General features: G+C 39.6%; 1 protein-coding gene across 2 annotated transcripts in view; it reads right to left on the reverse strand.

Annotated features, from left to right (window-relative positions):
- gpc5c (glypican 5c) overlaps positions 1-11,415 on the reverse strand; it is a 166,770-nt gene extending 155,355 nt beyond the window's left edge. For both annotated transcript variants that reach the window (XM_065262065.2, XM_065262064.2), the window contains exons 1-2: positions 11,072-11,415; positions 2,218-2,379 (exon numbers count right to left, since the gene is read on the reverse strand). In XM_065262065.2, the coding sequence (XP_065118137.1) occupies positions 2,218-2,379; positions 11,072-11,228 (319 nt within the window). In that variant the 5' untranslated portion in view covers positions 11,229-11,415. The remainder of the gene's footprint in view (positions 1-2,217; positions 2,380-11,071) is intronic.
- Positions 11,416-11,754: the final 339 nt, after the last annotated feature.

Here is an 11,754-nt window from a genome sequence, read left to right on the forward strand (position 1 = left end):
CACAGCAAACACACTCAATGTTTGTGCTCATCCATGTTCCATTAAGAATATTTGCCTTAAAATGTTTCATCCATTCATGCATTCAGCTAACCATTTATCCATTCAACCATCCATCCATTCTGGGCAAGTTTGTGCTCGTCCATAAAGAATATTTGCCTTAAAATGTTTTTTATCCATCCATCTATCCATTCCCATTTATCCATCCATCAACCCATCCATTTATCCACCCATTTATCATCCATCCATCCATCCATCTATCCATACTGGGGAAGCTTTTGCTAATCCATGACGAATGTTTGCCTTAAAATGTTTTTATCCATCCATATATCCATTCCCATTTATCCATCCATCAACACATCCATTAATCCATTTATCTACCAATTTATCATCCATCCATCTATATATTTATTCATTCTGGGCAAGTTTGTGCTAATACAACAAAAGTGTTTGCCTTAAAAGGTTTCATCCATCCATTTTTTTTTCTATCCATCTATTCATTATGGGCAAGTTTGTTTTCATCTGTCAAAAATGTTTGCCTTACAATTATCCATCCGTCAATTCGTTCATTTATTCAATGTCTTTATTCGGAGCAAGTTTGTTCTTATCCATAAAGAATGTTTGCCTTAAAATGTGTTATACATTCATCTACTCATTTATCCATTCATCCATCCATCCATCCATCAACCAACTCATCCATCCATTCTGGGCAAGTTTGTGCTCATCTATAATGTTTGTCTTGTTTTATCCATCCATCCATCTATCCATTCATTCATTCCATCTATTACTTCTGGGTAAGTTTGTTATCATCTGTCAAAAATGTTTGCATTAAAATTATCCATTAATTCATTAATTAATTCAATCATTCATTCAATCTCTTCATTCTGGGCAAGTTTGTTCTAATCTATAAAGAATGTTTGCCTTAAAATGTTTTATACATTAATCTACCCATTTATCCATCCATCCATCCATTAACCGACTAATCCATCCATCCATAATGTTTGCCTTGTTTTTATCCATCCATCCATCCATCTATTCATTTACATTCAACCATCCACCCACCCATCCATCCATCTATCAATTTATCCACCCATTCATTCATCCATCCATCCATCCATCCATCTATTAATTCTGGGTAAGTTTGTTCTCATCATTCATTCAATCTCTTCATTTTGGGCAAGTTTGTTCTTATCCATAAAAAAATGTTTGCCTTAAAATATTTTATATATTAATCTACCCATTTATCCATCCATCCATCCATCCATCCACCAACTCATCCATCCATCCATCCATTCATCTATCCAATTACATTTATCCATCCACCAACCCATCCTTTCAACCACTTACCCATCCATCATCTATTAACTCTGGGTAAGTTTGTTCTCATCATTCATCCTATCTCTTCATTTTGGGCAAGTTTGTTCTTATCCATAAAAATGTTTTGCCTTAAAATGTTTTATATATTAATCTACCCATTTATCCATCCATCCATCCATCCACCAACTCATCCATCCATCCATCCATTCATCTATCCATTTTCATTTATCCATCCACCAACCCATCATTTCAACCACTTACCCATCCAACCATCCATCTATTAATTCTGGGCAAGTTTGTTCTCATCTGTCAAAAATGTTTACCTTAAAATATTTTTATCCATACTCATCTATCCATCCATCAACCCATCCCTTCAACCATTCACCCATACATTAATCCATCCATCCATCCATCAATCAATCTATTAATTCTGGGCAAGTTTGTGCTCATACAACAAAAATGTTTGCCTTAAAATGTTTCATCCATCCATTCATTCCATCTATTTATTCTGGGCAAGTTTGTTTTCATCTGTCAAAAAAATTGCCTTAAAATGTTTAATCCATCCATCCATTCATTCATTTATTTCCTCTATTCAATCTAGCCAATTTTGTGCACATCTGTCAAAAATATTTGCCTTAAAATGTTTAGCAAATGAAGATGAATATTGCTGCTTATAATACAGATTATTTCATTGGTAAATTCATAATTAAATAATCAATTAAAATTTGATGACAGTATTTTTCAGATTTAAAATAATTTCAGAACAAATACAAAGAGATTAACACTGAATATCCTAAAAAACTAATCCAATTTTTGATTAATTTCTACAGTTTATCTGTCTGTCAACCCATTTATTCATTCATTCATCCATCCATCCATCTGTCCACTCATCCATTCATCTACCCTGGAAAGCAGTTGCATGTGCATTGATGATGTATCTCAGCTGTAGGCTGTTTGATCTGATGTTTTGGGTGGTGTCTCTCAGGACCGCCGCTCTGTAGCTCTCCTCCATCCTCCGTGTACAGCATGATGGTCCCGTGTGTTTACACACCGACAGGTCCACATCTAACAAAGACAGGCAGAGATGAGCAGAGATATTTCTGAGAAAACAGTTACTTATAGCATTGGTGACACCGAAGACACACACAGTGGAGAAAAAAACTAACACAAGTCACATTACACATACATGCAGATATTCATGTTGTTCCAAAAAGGTCATGGGATTGATTCCCAGGAAACACACATACTGATAAAATGTGTGTACCATTGTAAAACATCTTTAGATGGGGCCTGCCAAATGCATTAATATACAGACGGAAAAGGAGAGGGTAAGACAGATAGACTGGGTCATCTGCCATGATCACTGACATGAGGCCTGTGAAGAAACTTCATGCTGTATGCCCTGGCTGGGTGCACTTTAAAGACACCGGGCCTCTACTATGACTCATGGGACATAAATGAAAAACTATTTGAGATTGGGTTTCATTAGCTGTAAAGGCAGTCAGACCTCTTGTACACCGGGAACCGATTCAGGTCAAACCACAAGCACCTGCTCTTCAGGACAGCAGTGATCCTGTTTCAAAAACCCGGGCCACATACAGAACGTCACCAGCCCGTATTATCTTTGGCATCTGTTCCTCTCAAAGCCTTAATTAACAAATCATAGAATAAATTCAAGCCCCTGGAAAGTTAAGTTGAACCGCAGCAGGTGCCCATGGTTTTAAACTTGGCCTGATCCCATAATCATCATCAAGTAACAAATAAGTGCCGTAACAACATTTGACCAGATAAAGTCTTTGTTCGCTTTATTCTTGTTGATGACATCACATTGACTTCAGTGACCCCAGGGTCACAGTGAACCCTACAGGTCAAACAGACCACGAATGGCTTGAGACCTGCAGAACCCAAATCCACTTTTGTTGAAACAAATCGTCAGTAAGAAATGAAAATGTTTAAGGTTTATTTAGATTAAGAGTTAAGCAAACTCCTGATGTTTTCCCCTAAGAAGTTCAGAAGCAACTTTTTGGGCAAGGAAGGTCATTAAAGTACATAGTAACCAAAACTGAAGTGATCCTGTAGAGAAGCTCTTGCAGCTTTAAAGCGCTGGCGTACGTTAGAAACAGCAGGATATTTACCCACAACTGATGTGATGTTTTTGGGAGGAACCATGCTTTAAAGAAAACATCTCTCAGAAGGCCTGGACAGCACACCTGCATTTCTTAAACCCGCAGGCGTGCAGCTCCAGTGTTTGGCTTCATGGAGCGCTGGCTGGTATTTCTGCCCACATTAAGACACCAATAAACGATGCCAAGGAAAGGGGGTAATGGGTTTTGGAAAACAGAAGAAAAGAAAAGAGCGTGGAAGGTTTAACAGATGTTTTTAAAGACTCCAAGTTTTGTAAAAGTAAAATCTATGGTCACTGGTCAGGCAGGACAAGCACAAAACGCAGCGGTCAACTGAGATGTGGCCAGAAACCTCATCCACAGACTCCAGGGTCTACATGATGTGAGCACACGTGTACAAACCAATGCACATTTTTTGGAAAGCACAGCTTAAATATACTGGTTTCTGCCGCAGGTACACATGGCTGGCTCAAAGAGCAGCAATATCATCACCTCAACTGCCCTTAGCAAACCTGTCTGTCTGTCTCTCTGTCTGTCTCTCTGTCTACAGTGTCTGTCTGTCTTTCAGTCTACAGTGTCTGTCTGTCTCTCTGTCTGTCTGTCTATCTACCTATCTACCTGTCTGTCTGTCTGTCTGTCTGTCTGCATGTCTGTCTGTCTGTCTGTCTGTCTAACTGCCTATATATCTGCCTTCCTGTCTGTCTGTCTGTCTGTCTGTCTCTATGTCTGTCTGTCTGTCTGTCTGTCTGTCTGTCTAACTGCCTATATATCTTCCTGTCTATCTGCCTTCCTGTCTGTCTGTCTGTCTGTCTAACTGCCTATATGTCTATCTGTCTCCCTGTCTATCTATCTATCTACATGTCTGTCTGTCTAAATGCCTATATATCTGCCTTCCTGTCTGTCTGTCTGTCTGTCTGTCTGTCTGTCTGTCTGTCTGTCTGTCTTTCTGTCTCTATGTCTATCTATTTATCTGTCTGTCTGTCTCTATGTCTATCTATCTGTCTGTCTTTCTGTCTCTATGTCTATCTATCTATCTATCTATCTGTCTGTCTGTCTCTATGTCTATCTATCTGTCTGTCTGTCTGTCTGTCTGTCTAACTGCCTATATATCTGCCTGTCTATCTATCTGTCTGTCTGCCTGTCTCTGTCTGTCTGTGCCTGCCTGCCTGTCGGTCTGTCTGTCTGTCTGTCTGTCTGTCTGCCTGTCTATCTGTCTGTCTGCTTGTTTATCTGTCTGTCTGTCTGCCTGCCTGTCTATTTGTTTGTCTGCTTGTCTGTCTGTCTGTCTGTCTGTTTGTCTGCATGTCTATCTGTCTCCCTGCCTGTCTATCTGCCTTCCTGTCTGTCTGCCTGTCTATATGTCTGTCTAACTGCCTATATATCTGCCTGTCTATCTGTCTGTCTGCCTATCTGCCTGTCTGTCTGTCTGTCTGTCTGTCTGTCTGCCTGTCTATCTGTCTCCCTGCCTGTCTATCTGCCTTCCTGTCTGTGTGCCTGTCTATATGTCTGTCTAACTGCCTATATATCTACCTGTCTATCTATCTGTCTGTCTGCCTGTCTCTGTCTGTCTGTGCCTGCCTGCCTGTCGGTCTGTCTGTCTGTCTGTCTGTCTGTCTGCCTGTCTATCTGTCTGTCTGCTTGTTTCTCTGTCTGTCTGCCTAGCTGTCTGTCTGCCTGCCTGTCTATCTATTTGTTTGTCTGCCTTCCTGCCTGTTTGTCTGTCTGTCTGTCTGTCTGTTTGTTTGTCTGTCTGTCTGTCTGTTTGTCTGCCTGCCTGTCTGTCTGCCTGCCTGTCTGTCTGTCTGTCCGTGTGTGTGTCTGTCTGTCTGTCTGTCTGTCTGCCTGTTTGTCTTGTCTGTCTGTCTGTCTGTCTGTTTGTCTGCCAGCCTGTCTGTCTGTCTGTCTGTCTGTCTGTCTGTCTGTCTGTCTGTCTGTCTGTCTGTCTGTCTGCCTTTTCGGTAGGGATGCACCGATACCACTTTTTTGGAATACGAGTACAAGTACGAGTACTTGCATTTCAGTACTTGCCGATAACGAGTACTTAATAAAAAAAACATGATTTAAATTTACAGGTAACAGCTTTTGTCATATAATTTAACAAAAAAACAAGGGACTAGTTTTCCAGTTTGTTGTAAACTCTTTGGACAACACAAGAGGCATTAACCCCTTACACGCCGCTCAAACATAGACATTTCTCAGACCGTGGTATCGATCCCTGGTATCGGGGGACTTTTAACGAGTACGAGTACTTTAGAAAATGAGGTATCGAGGCCGATACCCGATACCAGTATCGGTGGATCCCTACTTTTCGGTCTGTCTGTCTGTTTGTCTGTCTGACTGCCTGTCTGTTTACCTGCCAGCCTGTCTGTCTGTCTGTCTATCTGTCTGTCTGCCTGTCTATCTGTCTGCCTATCTATCTTTCTGTCTGTCTGTCTGCCTGCCTGTCAGTCAGTCTGCCTGCCAGCCTATATGCCTGCCTGTCTATCCGTCTGTCTGCTTGTTTCTCTGTCTGTCTGCCTGCCGGTCTATCTATCTGTTTGTCTGCCTGCCTGCCAGCCTGCCTGTCTGTCTGTTTGCCTGTCTATCTGACCGTGTGTCTGTCTGCCTGTTTGTCTCGTCTGTCTGTCTGCCGGCCTGCCAGCCTGTCTGTCTGTCTATCTGTCCGCCTGTTTATTTGTCTGTGTGCCTGCTTGTCTATCTGCCTGTCTGTCTGTCTAGCTGCCTATATATCTGCCTGTCTATATGCCAGTCTATCTATATGCAGGTCTATATGCCAGACAGATTGGACAGGTGAACTGGAGACTTGCTGAGACAAACAACCCCACACGCTTCTGAATAGAAAACTGCATGTCTACACCTAGAGTAAAAAACACAACTTAGGATACATTTTGACATTTCTGTGTTTAGCAGATCCAAAGTGATTTATAAAAAAGATTATGATTGTTTGAATAAACTACACATCAAACCTACAACCTTAAAGTTGCTATTGCAAAGATCTACAGTACCAGGCGAGCTACAGAAACACTTCATAAGGAAAGACTTTCTCAATTACATGACTGGAAAAAGTGATGACATTTCTAAGCAGATGCTTCTAAGGCCAGTGGATCAGCTATGACAAGAAGCAAATCCTAGGTGCCTTCTTCATTGCATTAAAATAGCTCATGGATCATCAACTGGAGAAATAAAACTAACAACCTCTTAGTCCAGCAGCCCGACCCTTTTTGCATGGCAAAAATCCATATGCTTTGTAATACACTTGCAGGTTGTGGATGCATTGAAAACAGTTTTACTGAGGGAATACAGACAAGCAGAGGAAAGCATGCAGGTGTTGAACCCTGTCTGAAGTCTGAGGAGGAGTAAATATGTACAGACTTTGGGTTTTCCTCTCATGCCAGAGATTGAGATCATGAATGCATTGGCTGTTCTGCGCATTTTATTAAAGAACAGAATTCACATAAAACTTATTTGATGTTTCACACAAACATTTATAAACATGCCTTGGTGAACATTCAGCTTCACTTACAGACCTGCGGCTTTACCGTTTAGGTTATGATCACAAAAATGCGAAAGCGAAATGAAATCAAATGAAATGTCTTTACAGTAATCAACTGTAGTTCTTTCTAAAAGTAAAGATATTTAATTGATTTACTAAATACATCTCATACCCTTTCATATTTTTAGGGCTTTTCTGTTATTATTCCTAGACCATTCTGTATCTTGATATTCATCACTAATGCACATTAATGATTCATGAAATGAAAACAAATAATGCATTTTCAATACCGTGCCAGATGCTGCTTTTAGTAAAAACACTTAAATTGTTTTAATATCCATGTTTTATCCATCCATGTTTTAATATCATATCCATGTTTATCATCTCATCTCCAATACTTCAGAAAGATGTATCAGTAAAAGTCCAGCTGTTTGAGACCAGGACATTTTAAACAAAGTGGTTTTTAGTCTGCAAATAACCTGATAAAACATTGCAGTAGATTGGGGCAGTTTCCCGGAAAGGGTTTAGGTTAATCCAGGACTAGGCTTTATTTATATTAGCTCATTTATGAAGTTTTTACAAAAACATTACAGGTGTGCATCTTAAAACGAAACAATGTCCCTGACATATGTTAAAATTAGTCATGATAAGAGTTTTTTAAATTAAAGCAGCTTAAAAATGCATTTAAGTCTTGGACTAGGATACGATCTGTCCAGAAAACCGCCCCATTGAGTTGGATGCCTGAAATCACAGAAAACAGTTGTGTATCTTAATTTTGTTGGGATCCTGTCTACGGTTTAGCTTCGATATAAACAGTTTGACAGCCAGACACAGACTGAGGTCATAACTTAGAAAACAATCAGTAGATAAGCAACTTTAATTAACTAAAGCACTGTTAACCAAATTAAAATGCTTGCAATTCAACATTGGCTAAGGAGGACTCCACAAGCAGGATTTAATGGCAGATGATTTGGAGTGACCTTTAAAATATCTGATTGCAGTAATTCAATGGTTACTTTGTGTGTTTTAAAGGGATAGTTCAACCAAATATAAAAATTCAGTCATCATTTACTCAACTCTCATGTATACATTTATTTCTTCTGATGAACACAAAGAAAGATATTTTGAGAACTGTTTGTAACCAAACCAATCAGAAGCCCCATTGACTTCTATAGTATTCTTTTATTCTACTATGGAAGTCCGTTTGGTTACAAACATTCCTCAAAATATCTTCCTCAGAACAAAAAACAAGTTTGTGATGACCGAATTTTTATTTTTGGGTGCACTATCCCTTTAAAGGAGTAAAACTGCATCACACCATTAAAAATTTAGATTATTTAGATTAATTATAAATGAAACAAATCTGTTGCATATCAGAGATAATAAAGCAATAAGAAATCCATTAAACACAAACAGAGAGGCAATTGGCCAAAAATCTCCGGCTATGTCAAAACAACCATGCTGGACTCATACGGACTCATGGGATTAGTTATCAAAGAGAATCTGCGTTTTAGAGGTGGAGATTCAGGAAGCTGCTTTGCTTGGCACCTGATCTGAGATCAGACAGTCGGCCGCATGCCCTTAGATCCTGTCAGCACTGCTGAAGATGAAGAGAACCCAGATTCCAACCCACTGCAACCTCGGCATACAGCAACAAACTGCTTACACAGCTCTCTACTACTGATCTAAGAAAGGAGAAGTCCTACTGTCCTAGAAGCACAGGAGTGGACAACACATGGTGGGCCGATAGATAAAATGATAAAGAGATCTTAAGGTATCCTTATAGCGTCTGGAAACATTCTGACATTCCCGACTCTTCCCCAAAGCCTTTTGCTGTCTATCCTGCTGTCTTGCATGCAAGCTGACCTCTTTCTGTTTCATGTCTCTCAGCTGTCACCAAATGTAAATCACAGCATTAAACACAATCTCCTGAATCACAGCAACAGGTAAACCCTCACCTTAGGCCATTCAAATGATTGCATGTCTATCGTACACTTTTTCTAGTTGTTGCAGTCTCAGCCTTTATAAAGACAACTTGCTGTGTACAGACTTCTGCACTTAAGTGCTGATCTGAGAACAGCGATGGGTTTTCTCAGTTATTGGCTCAAGATGATAATGAACTCGCCCTGGAGCTGTGTGTGCAATTCCCTCAAACCTGGCACAGTCAGGTAATGCTGCAGGGACCATAAGGTATGCGTCACCTTTGCGGTTATGTTTAATAATAGTCATTGCCTGGCACGTTTCACTGCGTGCTGACTTATATTCCCTTAATATACGAATAGCCACGTGCATTGACAAATTGCCATTGTGGGCATCAATCACTGTTGTGCTAAATCAATCCATCAACAATTCCAGGCTTTCTTTAAGAAAATTTAAAACCACAACGTTGAAATGAGGACTAAAATGATTGTTGGCAAAACCACATTGACATGAGATTTACTGTAAGTGTAATTTTGCTGGCTTGCTATGGTATTTTTAATGCTGACAAACCAACGAATCTGAGAAATCTATCTAGAGGATATTAGATGAGAGACCATGCTTATTAAAATTTGCATACTCTGAATATATAATTTTTATATATATAGTTACTAAAATGGTTAAAAGTACCCAGCTAACAAGTTTTGGTTCCCAAAACGTTACCCTAACGTTAGTTTTTGGTTTCCAAAATTTTATTTTCCAAGGTTCGTGTTTGGTTATCCAGGAAAGTTTTCCTTACAAAAATAGAATGCAATTTTTAAGTTAGTTTAAAAAATAACCACCCTGCAACGTTATGGGAACGTTATTTTATGGTGGCAAAAAAAAGGTAACCTAAAAAACATTCACAGACCGTTATTATTTGGTTCCCAAAAACGTTAAAGAAATGTTCCTCAAGGGGTTTCAAAGTATGGTGGGTCCAAGAGAGAAATGATTGAATCATGACAACTTTTGCATGCCTCTTTTCAGGATTATGGCAAACATCTCATTTCTGCTTGACATCTTCACAGCAATAAGTAAACCACAGACATCCCTCTTAGCTAAAATGCAGTGTTATTTTGTAAACAACCTCGTACACAACATAAGAATGGGGTGCTCTGTAGACTACGCGCCTGGTCCGAACTTTACTTTCGGTTTAAGATTTTTTTAATGGTCACTAGTTGCTTAACTGAACTCTTGAACAAATACCTCGTCGAAAATAACAAATGTTTTGGTTTCCTAGTTAATCTATGTGTTGTTTATTTTGCTTGTTATATAAATAAACTATGTTTAAAGTACTTTGTTGTTATTTATTCTTAGCGGAGTTTACCGGAAGTTACGTGTGGACCACGGACGCCACTTGTTTATGTTGTTACTGCTAAAACCGTCTATACACCACTTGTGTCCGCAAACTTAAAAATATTGCTTTATCAGGCTTAGGCACAGATCAGTCACCCCATACTGTATGCTGGGCCTCACCCCTTAATGAAATAAAACCACATGGAGACCACACCCTCTTTAAGCTGTGCACCTCTTAATAGTTTGTGATATGATAGTATGATATTTAAACACCTCTCAGAGGTATGACACTACTGCAGGTTATCACTTACCCTGGCAAACTTCCTAAAATCACTGTTTTAAACACGTGCACTATTTAAGCAAACCCTTGATGGGTTGATTCAGCTACACTATCTAGTAAGAAAGAGCCAAAGTTGTAGTGAGCACCACTGTCATAGGAGAACCGGATCTGGCTGAAGGTTCCTGCTCTTTAAGATCTCTGGCCCAGCATCGCTCCTGTTCACAGAGTCACACGTCAAAGCAGCTGGCTGAATCTATCTGTCAACGCTGATTCTTTTAACTTGACATGATGCTTGTCTAAAATCTACCAAGATGTTTTATTTAAAGTTACAGAGTTCAGAACCATACAGCTTTCAATGTGAAATTAAGTCAATGAAGCTTGCAAAACAAAGAGGCATCAATACCTTCATCCTGTCAGTTGCATTGCAAGAAATAATGTTTCACTTTCATTAATAAACACTAGTCCAATGCACAAATTTACCACAATAAAAAATATCAGAAAAGTTTATAAAGCTTGTTAAACTGTTCTGCTTTTTAAAATCCCCCTTTTTATAAGCTTTAAAAAGTATATTTATAATGACACACGCTTGTCTATGACGTCGGCACTCACCTGTGGCAGGTGTTTCTGGCACCCATTTGGGCGAGCCGATCAGACGCAACTGAAACGCTGTTTTCACCTCGTGACAACTGTGAGCGCGCGCGGCCAACAACGTCGCGAGTTCCACCGCGAGCACCGCAATAATCCAGCTCACGTTCACGCGTGACATGACGGCATCTCAGTACAGAAATCCGTGCTGTGAATCGTTTAACGATAACGGTTCGGTCGCAAACCCCGGGATGAAAAGAAAGTCTGATCGCGCTGTGACTTCACATGCTGCACCGGCTGTCGTGAGTGCACGCGGACAGAGACGAGACAGACTGCTTTCCGTTCAACGAAAGAGTGTCACTCAATTCATTCGGCGTGTGAGATCATTCAGAAATCTCTCTCTCTCTCTCTCTCTCTCTCTCTCTCTCTCTCTCTCTCTCTCTCTCTCTCTCTCTCTCTCTCTCTCTCTCTCTCTCTCTCTCTCTCTCTCTACTAAGCCTTCAACACTTTTGTTAGGCTACTACAAAAATAGAAACTATACTATGATAAAAGTTGGCACAAAAAAAATTATTTACGCAGGTTATATTATTATTATTATTATTTTTAAACCTTTATTTTACCAGGAAAGAAAGCAAGAGCGTCCTGGCCAAGATTAACAGATACAAGTACAATTAATTTAAAATGTTTAATAATTTAATGTTTTGTAA

Source organism: Paramisgurnus dabryanus, chromosome 6 (genome assembly GCF_030506205.2).
Source record: "Paramisgurnus dabryanus chromosome 6, PD_genome_1.1, whole genome shotgun sequence".
In the NCBI taxonomy this organism is placed as follows: Eukaryota; Metazoa; Chordata; class Actinopteri; order Cypriniformes; family Cobitidae; genus Paramisgurnus; species Paramisgurnus dabryanus.